The sequence below is a fragment of the Pelodiscus sinensis genome, chromosome 17 (genome assembly GCF_049634645.1).
Source record: "Pelodiscus sinensis isolate JC-2024 chromosome 17, ASM4963464v1, whole genome shotgun sequence".
Lineage (NCBI taxonomy): Eukaryota > Metazoa > Chordata > Testudines > Trionychidae > Pelodiscus > Pelodiscus sinensis.
Genome location: NC_134727.1, coordinates 28542484 through 28557972, shown reverse-complemented (window position 1 = coordinate 28557972; position 15489 = coordinate 28542484). Strand labels below are relative to the sequence as shown.

Sequence of the window (15489 nt, the reverse complement as noted above, 5' to 3'; positions counted from 1 at the left end):
GCAGGGCAACATGTACTTGAGCTGCCCCAGGAGGGGTAGTGCAGCTACCTTCCCCCCATACTAAAGCATTGCTTGAAAACACACCCTCCAAATCACTTGCCCTGCAGGGAGGCAGAGTGCCATGTGTGCACTATATGTGCACCTACATCAGCTAGGTGGGTGTATGTTCAGTAACAATTAAAAAACAACTCCTAAATGTTCCATCTGGGAAAGGATTCCTCATTAATATGGAGAGATTAACATTACAGCTGTGATATAAACAAGAACAACATTCCCCAGGGGATACAAGCAGAAAGGGGAGGCACAGAGAGCAGGAGGGTAGGTACCTGCAACTACAATTCTACCTGCTGTTGGTTTACTATCCCATGCCTTGGCATCTTTGCTCTTATCTCGCCCAGTCTTTATGAGCACAGCTTGGAAATGCTGCATAGACAATGAGTGAAAGCTCTAAGGTGAGTGCTGGAAATCACCAGGACTGATTTCCAAAGGTTTATGTATATGCAGAGTTAGGTTGTTTCCAAGACATTTGGGTGCCTAATCTCATTAGGGTCCTTTGAAAATGCCAGCTGAGGTTACCTGCTCCTTACCATTGAACGCTTGAAACAAGCAATAAAAGTACATGGTGGTGAAGTGGGCATGCTACAACCAACTATAATCCATATCCAAGCTCATCCCACCCACATCTGGAAAACAGCTGAACAAAGTCTTACTTCTGGGATCCATAAGGCACAGCTAACGTGGACCCATTTTGTCCCGCTCCGGGTGGGTTTCAAGGCTCCCCCTCTCTTCGGGCAAAGCAGACACTTGGGCTGAACTCCAAGGGCACAGGTTCGACAAAGCCAGTTCCCAATGGGAACCTTTAGGATTCCATAGCAAGCCTATGCAAACACAAGAGTTGTTGCATTAGTTATCCCACATATTCTTCTGGAAGGGCATCCCACCAATATACTCCTGTAGTTATTCATTTACTTGAATATTTTTATACAGATGGCTTAATGCCATGGCTTCTGCATATTGTCATAACAATTAAAAGCAGACATGAATCAATCACAGACAACTGGTTTAAATTAAATCTATCTATCTATCTATCTATCTATCTATCTATCTATCTATCTATCTATCTAGCCTAATGCTCGACCCCTAGAGATATGGCCTGTGGTTTAATTAAAGGCCTGGATACCCAACCATGTTTGCATCATGCCTGGCGGCAGCAGCACAAACTTCCCAGGGTTGTTCTGCTAATGGGCTAATGCCCTCGAGAGACTTCTTCTCTCACAGGCCTTGATTTCTAAGCTGAGATCATCAATGGAGTGGGCAAGCAAGACAGCAGACTCTGAAATGAGGACATCGGTCCAGCAGGCATCAGACTTAGACCACAGGCTCACTTCACACAGGTTACCAAACAGCTAGCAGAATAGCAATAACTTTCAGTCATTCCAAGTCCGGGTCCTATTCTGATCTGAGGCAAAAGATTCTCCCTCTCATTAGCAGCCCCCTGAATAAGATGTCTGAAAGGTTAAAGGAAATATAAAACCAGCTCTGCTAGGACTGACAGCATTCATTTCACTGATCTGCCATGACAGTAGGTGATGCTGTGCAGACCCTTGCCCCACCCCTATAAGCTAGAAAATGGATTTTGCAGGTCCTCCACCTGACCCACTCAATGGACTGCATACATTTAACAGAAAGATAGAGCCGCGCTCTAATCTGAGCAGCATCAGAATTTACAAGGTGTCCTAGATACAGTGCATTCCCTTCGGGTGGATTGAGACACGTAGCTGGCTTGTAGGTTAGTATGTCAGTCATTTCAATTGCATCAGTGCTTTTTAAGAAAATCCAATATCCTCTTTCTCACTTTCATGCTCATTCATCTTGGAAGCAGTGTTTGAAGAGCCTGGATTTCATTGGCCAGAGGTACAGTAAGATGAACAAACTCTTAAAGAGAGAGGAATCCCCACTCAACTGCTTTTAAAGGCCATCCTCCTGACATTCCCATTTCTGTAAACAGCACAGCAGGAACATCGCAGCATGGGGTGTTCTTGCACAAAATAGCCAGTGATGCACTTCACACTGTCTCTTGCTTGGAGATATGAAAAGGTGCTAGCTGTAAAGATCTTGCAATGAAAATGTATTTTCCTTGCAAAGTGGACGGCAGCACTGCTGTAAGATCTCCGCCTGCTATCAGCCTGACTGGGAAATGCACAAAAACACTCCGTGGTGCACAGATCAAGACCAGCTCATTCTATCTTCACGTCTCTCATTTTTAAAGGGTTCATAAAATCTGACGGTGCACAGAAAATGATGGTGACCCGCTCTGCGGGGAGGATCAGCACTGGGTAGGTGAGCTACCCAGGGGCGAGACAGCCTATCTGCTCAGCATGCCTGTCTGACATGACAGGCCATGTAGCAGGAACCAGATGCTGCTCTTTCCAGAGGAAACACAGCTAAGCCAACATGACAACCAGGCCCAGCCTTAGGGCAAGGCAAACAAAGCGGTTGCCTTGGGCTCTGTGCCTTCAGGGCCCCACGTTGCCTGGTGCCTGCCCAGCCGGCTGCTCGCTCGCTCGCTGCCCTGGCTGGGAGCCATATGGTGCAGCCAACCACAGTGTGCCACCTTGGGCCCTGCAAACTCTTTGGCTGGGCCTGATAACAACTCCTTTCTTTCTGGGGGAGTGGGGAAATCCTGGCCTGTTTGAATGTGTGAGAATTCAGAGGTTAGAAATGTGTGATGGGGACTGCAGGGGGACAGGGGAAGGAATAGACTCACTGGCCCATTACCTTGATGGACACACTCTGTAACCTTGTTGCCTAAAGTCTGAGTTAGGCCACTAATTAATTCACAGATAGTGTAGAGTAGCAGGAGACTTAGCTGATCATTTAAGACCTGATGCAAAACCCACTGAAGTCAAGGCTCAGATTTACTTCATTGGCACAGAATCGGGTTGTTAGTGTCTAACTGTGGCCCCTACCCATAGAAGAAGCCCCCCTTCCCCATGTGAGCAGACCCACTGGATCCTAGCAAGCCCCTAGCGCCACTCACACACGTTACTTACCTGTCACATTCTGCTTTCAGGTGGCAGTGGGCATATACACTGATGAGCAAAATCCTCCCTGAACTTGCCCTCCTTGCCTGAGTTACAGGGAGACAGCACACTCTCTCCTCACCATGTGGCATGGAGATGGCATACTCTCTGCACACCCATGTTGCACGGAGATGGCACACTATCTGCACACCTGGGGTGAACAGGAAGGCATGCTATCTCCATGTGTGTGCTGCATGGGGGAAGTGTGCTGTCCCCAGCCTGTGTTATATGGGGAAAGCACAATCTCCATGCCTGGGTTGCACAAGGAAGACATGCTGCTTCCACGCCTGAGTTTTACGGGGAAAATGTGATATTTCCTGCCTGGATTTTCTACCATAGGTTTGTAATGAAAATTCTGAATCATCTTGATATTCTATAGAATCTGATTCACGGATGAAAGCCATCCAAAACATCCGCCTACGTTGACAACAAATAGCTTAAAAGATCCCCCAAGTCCTGGAAGCTCTGATGCAAATCCTGCCAGCGAAGATCAGCAACAGAACCCCTTAAAGAGAGACAACTACCAATGCTATATGCAGAGGAATCTAAAGAGGTACCCTTTGTTTTCACCAGATGCCTCAAACTAGCTAATCAATATCGGTATCAGATGACTGACCTGATATTTATGGACCTAACTAATTTTCTTTCCCTTGAAGTGACAGCGGATACAATTTTCAAAAGTGCCTGTGTGACTTAAGAGCCTACATTCCATAGAAACTCAAGTTACTTCTAAAAATGTGACTCAATATGGATTTTATTTAGCAGCAAAATTTGCACCTCTAGAGTATGTGAGCACACACACATTCACTCACAACACTCATGCCTGCACAAAATGGCATGCATACAATCATACAAATGACTGCCCAAGAGATTATCACATTTCTTTCTTTCTTGCAGCAAGTAGTAGGTGCTAGTGATGTAAAATCCCATGTTATTAGTTAACTGGTTAACTGATTAAATGGTAGTAGGCTGCACCGCAGGTAGGGGCTGCTCCAGCCTAGCTGCTTCCAACTCCGCACTGGGAGTTGGCAGCCTTGTGTGGGGCTGGAAGAGGCAGCAAGAGGGGGACAAGGGGAGGGCAAGGACAGCCCTCTGCCCACAGCAGGCCACAGGCAGAGTGTTTGCTCTTGGGTAATGGTTAACTGTTACCCAGTAAGCACTACTCAATAAGGGTGATGCTTGATAATAATAATAATGCAATATAATATGATAATATGATAATATCATGGGCAGTCATTTGTATGTCTGCATTAAGTTACCCATTCACATTCCTAGGAGTGTTAAAACTCAATTCTATAAAACAAATATTCTGGCAAAAAAAAAAATCCAATCCAATCTGACAACAGAACTATAAACTCTGCCACGGAAGAGAATGATACTGAAGTCAGGTGGTTCCATATACACACAATGCAATGCTAAAAAATTAGCACTTTGGAAGAGATGCAAGGAGAAACCTATTAGGCCACCCTTCTGGCCTATGAAGGAGAGTTGCCTCCAATGTACAGACTAATGCTCTGTCCAGTCCATCAATAAGTGATGGATCTCAAGTGATGCATTAAAGAGACCCTCTGTAGCCACATCTGCATTTTGGGCACTTATGGTCATTAAATCTCCCATGGGAGAATTTAATGGGGAGACAGAAAGGCAGCTGGCACATTAAGTGGAAAGGGCGGGGTGAAAATATTGCAAAGTGAAGGTAGCGGACAAAACAAGAGTCAAGAGACTGCAGAATGAAGTTAGAGAAAGGGACAGCCTATGATAAATAGTAATGGGTACAGACAAACACAAGGCGGGGAAAGGTAAGCAGAGATACAAATATTCGGTGAGCAGTCTACAAACAATTTTTCCTGTAAGCTGGGTGCTTGTGCGGCTGCTCATGAGAGATTCCAATGCTGCCCAATTGTTTAGCAAAACGCCCACAGCTAGGTTTGTTTTTCCTAGTGGTGCACATTTGCACATGCCTTGGTGCACATAACTAAATTTATTCCACACATGGATGGCAATATTAGAGGAAACATTGTCTACAACTCCCCCCCTTTTGCTCTTTAGATGTTCTGGGCACGGTGTCATCAACAAAGTGCGCCCCTCTATGAACATAGAGATGCACACCGTGCATCATGTACTTGTGATGTTTGCTGCACCATACCCAAATCATGACATCTTTACTCATGTTTTCCTCCATCTTTACTCAAAGCCTTGAAGAGGTCCAAGAGAGACTTATTTAAGCCTGGTCTAACTGTTCCCACAGGAGCTTTAATGATCATTAATGCCCAAAATGCAGATGTGACTACTTATATGGAAGGTTGAATCAGATACGCAATTCCAAGCTACGTTAATTGCGTAGGTGGAGTCAACGTTCCTTAATTTGACCTTTGGCGCTATCTCCACAGAGGGATGTTAACAGAAGAAATGCTCCCATCCACTTCCCTTACCCCTTGTGAGAAGTAGGAGTTCCGGCATCAACAGGGGCACCCTCAGCGTTTGATTTAGCGGGTCTTTACTAGACCCACTAAATCGAACTCTGAAAGATCAACCGCTAAAGTTTTGGTCTTCCGAGAAGTGAAGTCACATCCTCAGTCAAAGCTCAGAGCCAGCTGCTATTTGGCTCATAGGCAACATGTGAGACAGAGGGCTCAAGGAACCTTCCCTCCTAATGCAGGAGTGAGGCCACTCCAAGATTTTGGAAATTGTTCAAGGACTGCACTTCTATGGAAGGGATGTGGGGTCTGGGACAATGGGTGGGGATGTAGAAGGGAGCTTGGGAGGACTGGGGTGCAGGAGGGAATGTGGGGTGAAGGAGAGGGTTATGATCTGGGACAGAGGCTTGGGGTGCAGGGTCCGGGTGGGGGTACGTGTGCAGGAGAAGATTCTGTCCTGGGGGAAGTGTGTAGGAGGGGGTGCAGAGTCTGAGAGGGAGTTGTGACCTGGGAGAAGGGAAGAGAAGGAGTGCAGAGGATTTGGGTGGTAACCTGGGGCAGGAAGTTGGGAGGACGGGCTGGGGGGAGAAGGGGTGCCATAGACAGGCTCTGGCTGGGAGGAGCCCACCTAGGTGGTTCCCAGCCAGCAGCCCTGTAGGAACCTGAGACAGGCTCCATGCCTGTCTACTGGGCTGACTGCTCCACGTAGCTCTGTTCCAGCACAGGGATGAGGGAGGGAAGAGGGTTCGCTCGCTGCCCCTGCTTTTAGCAAAATTTCTCTGTTCCTATTGGCTGGAAACTGGCCAATGGGAGCTGAGAGATTTTGCTAGGGAGCGGGGACAGCACACAAAGCTTCTCCATCCAGCGTCCAGCACAATTAGCAGCCAGCGGGTGAGCCGCTGTGTAGTGAGGGCGCTGGCGAGGTGGCCGTGGGCCGGATCCAGCCTGCTAGCGGCCTCTTGCTCATCCCTGTTCTAATGCATGACCCAGGGAAGGACTAGGCAAAACTACAGTCCCTCTGCCTTTCTACACTACTGTACCTTTTTCAGGACTCTGCTTGGCCCTGGGCAACAGGGCTTGTGCTTCAGCATGTATCTCAGCTTTGCAGGACTCATGCTGGCCCTGCTCTTGGGACCTCATTAAACCCATCCCGTGACACCCCTCTTGGCCTTACCACCGCCCAAGTCAAGAAAGTCTAAGGGTATGTCTACACTACCCCGCTAGTTCGAACTAGCGGGGTAATGTATGCATACCGAACGTGCAAATGAAGCCCGGGATTTGAATTTCCCGGGCTTCATTTGCATAAGCGGGGAGCCGCCATTTTTAAATCCCCGCTGGTTCGAACCCTGTGTAGCACGGCTACACGAGGCTCGAACTAGGTAGTTCGGACTAGGATTCCTATTCCGAACTACCTAGTTCGAGCCCCGTGTAGCCGCGCTGCACGGGGTTTGAAGCAGCGGGGATTTAAGAATGGCGGCTCCCCGCTTATGCAAATGAAGCCCGGGAAATTCAAATCTCGGGCTTCATTTGCACGTTTGGTATGCATACATTACCCCGCTAGTTCGAACTAGCGGGGTAGTGTAGACATACCCTAATATAGAATATACAACAGTTTAAATACATCTCTGTCTCTTATCAGAGCAGTAGTCATGTGACTCTGGATCTACAAAAACTACAAGGAGTCCTGTGGCACCTTAAAGACTATCAGCTTTCGAGGGCAAAGACCCATGCCTGTGAAAGCTTATGCCCAAATAAATCTGTTAGTCTTTAAGGTGCCACAGGACTCTTCATTGTTTTCACTGTCTCTGTGAAATTTTAGTTTGCACTGACTTCACTGCTGTTTTTTACGTAGCTTGTTGTAAAACTTGGCAAATATCTAGATGAGTGGATGCACTTCCTGGAAAACTTCTGCTTACCCCCGGGGCAGATACCCCTGGCTGAGACCCACTTCCATAAATGAAGCAATAGCATCCGTGTCCACGCCAGCATGCTGCTTTGTACTCTGTATTCTCATTAAAGGGCTGATGCAGCTCTGAACTGTCCCCATGCGGGACTGTACACCCTAAGGATGTACACCCATTAAAAACGTCAACTGGTCAAACGTTATAATGTTAACTGTGGAGGGCTGGTGCAGAGTGGCTGGGGGTAGGGTCCCAAGGTGGGAGGCAGCTCCAGGAAGGGGCCCTTTGGTCACAATCCTGCCAGCCAGCTGCTGCAGACAGGAGGCTCCTCCGGGCTTTTCCTCCACGGGTGGAGGACTGCTCCTGCTGGGCCCAGCCCTCTGGTTACCGGGTCAGCATGCCGGTAAGGCTAATGCTCACCAGGTAACCAGTTACATCCCTAGTACAACCCTGAGTAGAGGCCAAAGAACCCAGGCACAATCAGTTAAGAGGGCCTCTGGAAGTTTACCTCAGGGGCAGAGTTGGGGTGAAGCACTCTGCTCACATCAGGAATGGCAGAGGCGCCCAAGCCAATACCATGCTTTGCTACTGCAGACTTTCAATGACAAGCCTGTGTTTGTTCTAGCTAGTCAAAGGCCAGCTATGCCCCATCGCGCTAGCCCATGGATGACGAGATGTCACTCACCTGGTGCACACAGACATTGCACTTGTCACAGAAAACCATCTCGTTGCCGTCCTCTCCCTCTGGGGACCGGCACACGTCGCACACCACGTCCTCATCGTACTCAATACCCAGGCCCTCCTCCGTCTCAATGGCAATGTTCATGTTCTCGTAGCACATCGTTTCTAGCTCCTCCAGCACTCTCTCCAAAGTGATCTCATCCAGCTGTGGCTTTTCTGAAAGGCAAGAGGCAGAGGAATGACACTGCGGCTGTGCCAAACAAAGAAACGCATCTCGCTTCTGAAAAACAAAGGGTCACCAGCCCTGGTATCCCTAGGACACTTTGCCTGCTGGGATGAAGCACACAGAGGCCTCCCTGTGGAGAATCTTTGCAAAAAGTCGTTACTTCACAAAGGAGATATTTTAGGCTTTAACTTAAGAGGCAGATTTCATGAGGATGAGAAGATCTGTGATTCAGAAAACTGCCATTTCTAATGGTGGATACAGTTTATGTTTCATAGAATGTAACAAAATATTGCTGCTGGCAGAGAGGAAAAATCTCCATTCAGCTGAATCAATGCGGATAATTGGGGCTGACAGTTTAAATGTTCAAGGAGACAAGTCTTGCAAAGATGCTTGCTGCAGGAAGGGCTCAGACAAGATTTGGCAATGCGAAGTCAATGCATTATTTGTTAAGACTGTGAAAAATGACCATTCAAAGGCTAATTAAACACAACAGTAAATTGGGAGCTGAAGGCTGAAATTGAGACTAACATTGTTCTTTGTTTCTGGTCAGTACAAATACTGTCAGAAGGTCAGATACAGGAGGACGTTTTAGCTTGTATACGTTGATTCACTTTTTATTCCCATTGCACTAGCATCGGTACTGAAAACTAGTGGTGAGTATACAGCCACCAGAGGCTGATCCCTCCGTGACAACTATGGGGATGATATCACTTTCCTATGGTGGCAGTGATTTATCCATACTGCCAATCATTGCTACCCATGGGGATGCTACCGCAGTAGCTTGTGACAGTGAAATGTTGCCATTGCTGAATAGTGTTCCAATGAACTCAGTCTCTCGCCATCTTCCATTTCAGGTGCTTCTTTCTACGCCAGTTCCTGCCATTGCACTGAAGTCAATAAGAGTTCAACTCACGGATCAATGGCAGAACATGGTTCTCGATCTCATGGAAAGTCTAGCTACACAGTGAGGGTGTGTCTAGACTACACCTCTCTGTCGACAGAGAGCTGTAGATAAGGCACGTCGAAATTGCTAATGAAGTGGGGATTTAAATATCCTGCGCCTCATTAGCATAAACATGGCCACCGCTTTTTTTCAAAATGGAGCTTTTTCGAAAAAAAACAAAAACAAAATGGCAATCTAGACGCGGATCTTTTGAAAATGCAACCCTTTTGCGAAAGATCCTGTAAACCTCATTTTATGAAGGATAAAGGATCTTTTGAAAAAGGGTTGTATTTTCGAAAGATCCGGGTCTAGACTGACGTTTTTTTCAAAAAAGCTCCGTTTAAAAAAAAAAGCAATGGCCATGTTTATGCTAATGAAGTGCGGGATATTTAAATCCCCACTTCATTAGCAATTTCAACATGCCTAATCTACATCTCTGTTGACAGAGAGGTGTAGTCTAGACACAGCCTAACGGTGGTTCACTTTCATCACTTCAAGATCAGGGTGTCTCTTGCGGAGGTTCTGAAAAAAACATTGTATTAATACTCCTGCGGCTCATCCATATAATAATAAGGATATTTTCATGAAATGCAGATTTTTTTTTTTGCTTAGAAATTCATCTTCCTCTGTTGTGTCTCCCCTCACCTGTTTGTGAGATCATAGTTGTTTGCATAACAATTAGGAGACTGCAAACAGCATTTAGTCATGTCAGGTAACGAAGGAAAGAAAAAGTGAAGTGAAAAAAAAAAACCATCCACAGAGTCTATGTGATGTTTCCCAGGAGGCGTGAGAAGCAGAATTACAACAAAAACCAACACCCACAGGTCAGGAATATTTTTTATTGGCTGGGTAAAGGTGATTTCCAACTAAACACTGAAGGTCTAAAGTAGCAATTGAAGGTTTGAACTTTCATCTATAATAATGATCAGATGACCTGTGTTGTGTCTAAAGGCAGCAGAGAAACTTGACTTGTGATGATGCTTCAGTGTACAAGGGTTCCTTTATTTAACAAATCAAAACACAACCCAACACTGCAATTTTCAATAATTACAGTAACAAGCCACTGGAGTTTACAACAGATTTGGACCATTACTGTATATTCATGTTACAAAGTTAAGGGACTATATAGTGCACAGGTTTTGTATGGTGAGCTAATACTAAGTCAGATCTTGAAATTCTCACCCAGGCCTAAATTCTGAGCCCACTGACGCCAAATGGCAAAACTTAAAGGAATATCAACAGGACCACGATTCAGTCCCTAGTCCCCAAGCAAAGTTCCTTATGCCTTCCATGGAAGTTTTGCTGATTAAAGCTGGTAGGATGTGTTCCGTTTGCACAATGTCCTAATGATCCAATAACATGCAGGGAAAAAAACGCCCTCAATTACAGAGTGCACATGCTGGGAGAAGTGGGCAAACAAACAGGCCATTGTCTTGCTTTCTAGTTTCTTCTCCCACGCTCTTCCATTGGCACAGTTTACTTTGGCTTGACAAGTCGATGCAAACATTCAGATTGGCATTTTACACGTCTGTGTCAATCTGAGCTACAATCTAAGCCAGTCAACCCCATTCCGTATCAGGCCCTTACAAGGGCTTGCGTTGTTATGCCACAACATGCAACGAAGCCTGACATTACCTGTTTTATTGTGAGTGAACCCAACAGATGGATGCCTGATCATTTCAAAGCCCAAATCTGGCACTTGGTGCCTCCCAGGCATTTAGTGAGCTGCAATCATTTCACCATTTCAATCACAATACGCTGGCAATCTGTTTAAAGATGCCGCATGCGCCAGCTTAGATTTAGCCACTGGCTTGGGCTGGGAATTGCATCACAGCAGGGGAGTGCCAAAAGGGAACATGCCATCCTTAAGGATGGCACAACCTACTCCTCTCCTACTACTCCCATTAATTTTACTTTGACCATTTGAGCTGGCTTGCTGTGTGGAGAGCAGCCCCTCTGCAGCTAAAGCCACTGCAGTCGATTTCTGTACTCCTGCTTTTCACAAGGAGTAACGCAAATTTTGACCTTGCTTGGTCAAAACCATGGTAGTGGAGACTCAGCGTTGAAAAAAATCGATCTTCTTGGCCTCTGGAAGAAATCCCTCAATGCTCCACTGTGGCCGCTCTGGTCAGAACTTGTACCTCTACTGCTCTCCAGATGAACAGGAAAAGCCCCTGGAAAGTTTGATTTTCATTTCCCGTGTGGCCAGCATTGTGAGCACACCTCAGAGTTGGCAGCATATCTGAGCAGCACACGTGGTCATGACTTCCATGAGTTCAAGTCCCATGAGCTCCAGGTCCCAGGAGTGCAAAAGAGCATGCAGGAAATCTTGGACCTCACTGAGGCATGTGGAGAAGAGTCCTCTTGAAGTGCCAAAATAGCAAAAGAAATGCCGAGAGCTATGCAAAGATCACAAAAGTGCCTGGTGGCCAAAAGATACTCCAGGGACACCCAACAATGCTGTGTTAAAATAAAGAAACTGAGGTAATACTACAGCAAAACAAAGGAGGCAAACAGACAGTCTAGTGCAGGCATGTCCAAAGTCTGGCCCGCGGGCCAAATGCGGCCCGCGGTCGGATTTAATACGGCCCCCCGCTTCTCCTGGCTCCCCGGTGCTTTTTCTAACTGGCGCGCTCAGCGCGCCGCTTCGGGCCGCCGCCGCCGCCGCCGCCGCTGCCACGGTCCCAAACCCTGCCCCTGCACTCCGCTTTGGGGCTGAGAGTGCAGGGACAGCCCCCGCTTCCTCCCCCTCTCCTGGCTCCCCGGCACTCCTCTGACTGACGCCGCTTCCGGCCGCTCTGCCGCCGTCCATGGCGGCCGCTGCGGTCCTAAAGTCCACCATGTAGGGCACGTCCACAGCCCCGCTCCCCCGCTTGGCTACGGGTTCGCCCTGCCCCCGGGCCGCCGTGAGGCCAGCGTGCCCTGCGCTCTCCACCCGCCTCTGACCCTGCAAGCCCTCTACCTTGGGGCTGAGAGTGCAGGGACGGACTCCGCAGCTGCTGAGATCAGGGACGGACTCCGCAGCTGCTCAAGCTCAGTATCTGCGATTGGCCCTGCGCACTGTCAGCTTCCTGGCGGGCTCAGGCACGTGGAGCTCATCATTAGAGACTTCGCCACAAACAGCCACAAAGGCAAGAGAATTCTTGTTGGGCAGTGTATTAGTGCAGTGTATTACTTGGGCAGTGTATTAAACCTCTGGCACTGCGCTCACATGATCCCTTCCCCTTCTGGTCAATTTTAAAAAATGGCGACTGTAAATAAGAGAAGGAAAGTTGACAGTGAGGGCCGCCGCTTCCAGGACAGGTGGAAAGTGGAATATTTCTTCACTGAAATAGAGAATCACTGTGTTTGTCTGATATGCCAAGAGACTGTGGCTGTTTATAAGGAATTTAATGTCAAGAGACACTACCAGTCGAGACATAGCACATACGATAAGCTTACAGGGCACGACCGCAGTGAAAAGTTGAAGCAACTTGAAGCTGTTTTAATGTCACAACAGAAATTTTTCATAAGAGCCCGTGAGTCAAATGAAAATGCCACAAGGGCGAGCTATGAGGTGGCAACGTTAATTGCTAAAAATTGCAAATCTTTTGCTGAGGGTGACTTTATCAAAGAATGTGTTATGAAAATGGTTGAGAATATCTGTCCCGAGAAGAAGCAAGAGTTTGCCAACATTTGCCTGGCTCGTAACACTGTAGCACGGAGAATTGAGGAGATTTCATCAGATATTAAGAGACAGTTGACATCCAAAGGAGTGGATTTTGACTTCTTTTCAATAGCCTGTGATGAAAGCACGGACCTATCTGACACAGCTCAGTTGCTGATTTTTATGAGAGGGGTGGACGATGAAATGAATGTGACTGAAGAGCTACTTGACCTCCAGAGCCTTACGGACCAAACAAGAGGAAAAGATTTATTTGTTTCTGTTAGTTCCGCCATAGATGACATGAAACTGCCTTGGAACAAAGTTACTGGGATTATTACTGATGGGGCACCTGCCATGGTTGGTGAACGAAGTGGATTATCAACCCTAATCTGTAACAAGGTGATCGAAGAAGGAGGCAAAGCTATTAAACTCCATTGTATCATTCATCAGCAAGTTCTCTGTGCTAAACATCTCAAATATGATCATGTTATGAAACCGGTGCTAAAGACTATTAATTTTATTCGCTCTAAAGCCCTGTGCCACCGCCAGTTTAAACAGTTTCTACTGGACATCCAGGCTGAATACGAAGATGTTTTATATCACAACGATGTAAGATGGCTCAGTCGGGGGTCTGCACTGCAGCATTTCTACTCTCTCAGAAAGGAAATCGGAGAATTCTTGGAAACAAAGGGACAACCAATGCGAGAACTATCTGATCCTATTTGGCTGGCTGATTTGGGGTTTCTAGTTGACATAACAAAGCATCTGAATGTACTGAACACGAGTCTTCAGGGGAAAGATGCAGCGGTGAACCAGCTTTATTCACACCTCAAAGCCTTTGGGACAAAGCTGCAACTTTTCATAAGGCAGTTGTCACAAACACAGCCCAATACCATACATTTTTCAGCGTTGCAGGAAATAATGAACAGTTTTCCACAGGACAATATCAGTGCGCAAACGAGCAGGTATGCAGCAGACATTGCATCTCTGGCTGGGGAGTTTAAACGGCGCTTTCAGGACTTTGCAGCTATTGAAAAGGAGATCAGCCTTTTCTCCTCTCCATTCTCTGTTGACCCCGATGATGCTCCAGATCAGCTGCAGCTCGAGCTCATTGAGCTGCATTGTGACAGCGAGTTACGCAGTCGTCACCAACAGCTCTCTCTTGTGAACTTTTACCGCCAACTGGATAAGAGCCGGTTTCAAGAGATTCGAACATTGGCTAAGAAAATGCTGAGCTTGTTTGGCTCAACATATATGTGTGAGAAGACATTCTCTGCTATGAACTGTAACAAGAACCGCGTGAGGACAAGACTAAGTGACTCTCACCTGCGTGACATTTTGCGCATCAAAACCACTGCCTTTGAACCAGACCTAGCCTATGTACTGCAGTCCAGATCTCAGTTTCACCCTTCACATTAGTGTAGGCAAGTTTTTTTTTCAATTGAGATGAATACATTGTAAAATCTCAGTTAATGTCAGTTGGTCTAAATCAGTTATAAATATATTTGGACACAACATGTATAGTTGGTGTTATGTCGTTTGCCGTTTGCAATAAACTTTGCATAAAATAGTTAATTTGCATTTAATTTTAATGGTTCAAAGAATGTCAGGCAAAATGGTCGGCCCTCACGCATGTTTACTTCATCAAATCTGGCCCTCTTTGAAAAAAGTTTGGACACCCCTGGTCTAGTGCATCGCCACAAACATGCCACTTCTACGACCAGCAGCATGTGAACCTGGGGGGGACCCGACCAACGTCCCAAGCCCGACTGTGGAGTCTGCCCAAGGCACTCAGAGCAGCAGCATGGAGGACAATGTGGTGGTGGATGAGGAGAATGGCCAACCAGTGATCAGCAAAAGCCAAGAACTTTTTATCACTTTGGAGCCAATCCCCTCCTCCCAGGACATCTCTCAGTTGGGCACTGATCCCGGGGAGGGCACTTCTGGTGAGTTCACCATTTCTTGCTACAAATGGGTTAAGGCAACTTGGTGTGATGTGCGACAAGGTCTGTGCCTGCACAGCGCAGGAGGCCCGGAACAGCTTAGTAACATGTCTGGAGGTGGAGCAGGAACCCTCCCTGTGTATCTCCAGGAAGCTCTCAGATGGGAACACTTTGATCTTTCTCACAAGGTTTCTGGGGAGGCTGCCTGATTCCAACCACCACAGTAAGACGCCTTCCCATGCCAAGCCAGCAGTAAGTGGGATCACATCCCTGCAGCACAAAGCATTGCAGCATAAGGCCCAGGTTTGCGACCACATTCAGTCAGCCTCGGCTATTTATCACTCTATGTGATTCGGAGAAGACTCATATCTTGAATGGCAACCTGGATGAAGGGGAAGCTGTCAGCTAACTGCTGCCTCTGCTGCTAGCATGGCTTCAGCCTTTGGCCCCCCCTTCCTCCTTCCCTCCTGTCCTCCCACCTGCAGGCTCCTGTGGAATGGAAGAGTAGCACTCTTCTGGGAAGCGGGATGTGGCAGACACGGCGAGGGAAGCCATATGAGCTGCTGCCTTTCCCTCGCCATCCCTGCTGCAGGACGGTACCCTGACAGGTCCCTTAACATGCCTGCCTCCAAATCTGGTGAGTCCATAA

At 47.2% G+C, this 15489-nt stretch overlaps 1 protein-coding gene across 6 annotated transcripts in view; it reads right to left on the bottom strand.

Annotated features, from left to right (window-relative positions):
- Positions 1–15489, bottom strand: part of JADE2 (jade family PHD finger 2) — a 183564-nt gene that overhangs the window by 38224 nt on the left and 129851 nt on the right. For 5 of the 6 annotated variants that reach the window (XM_014570002.3, XM_006116052.4, XM_006116053.4 and 2 more), the window contains 2 exons: positions 8087–8298; positions 711–878 (listed from right to left, as the gene is read on the bottom strand). In XM_014570002.3, coding sequence (XP_014425488.1) covers positions 711–878; positions 8087–8298 — 380 coding nt within the window. The remainder of the gene's footprint in view (positions 1–710; positions 879–8086; positions 8299–15489) is intronic. The other variant, XM_006116055.4, reaches the window with a different exon arrangement.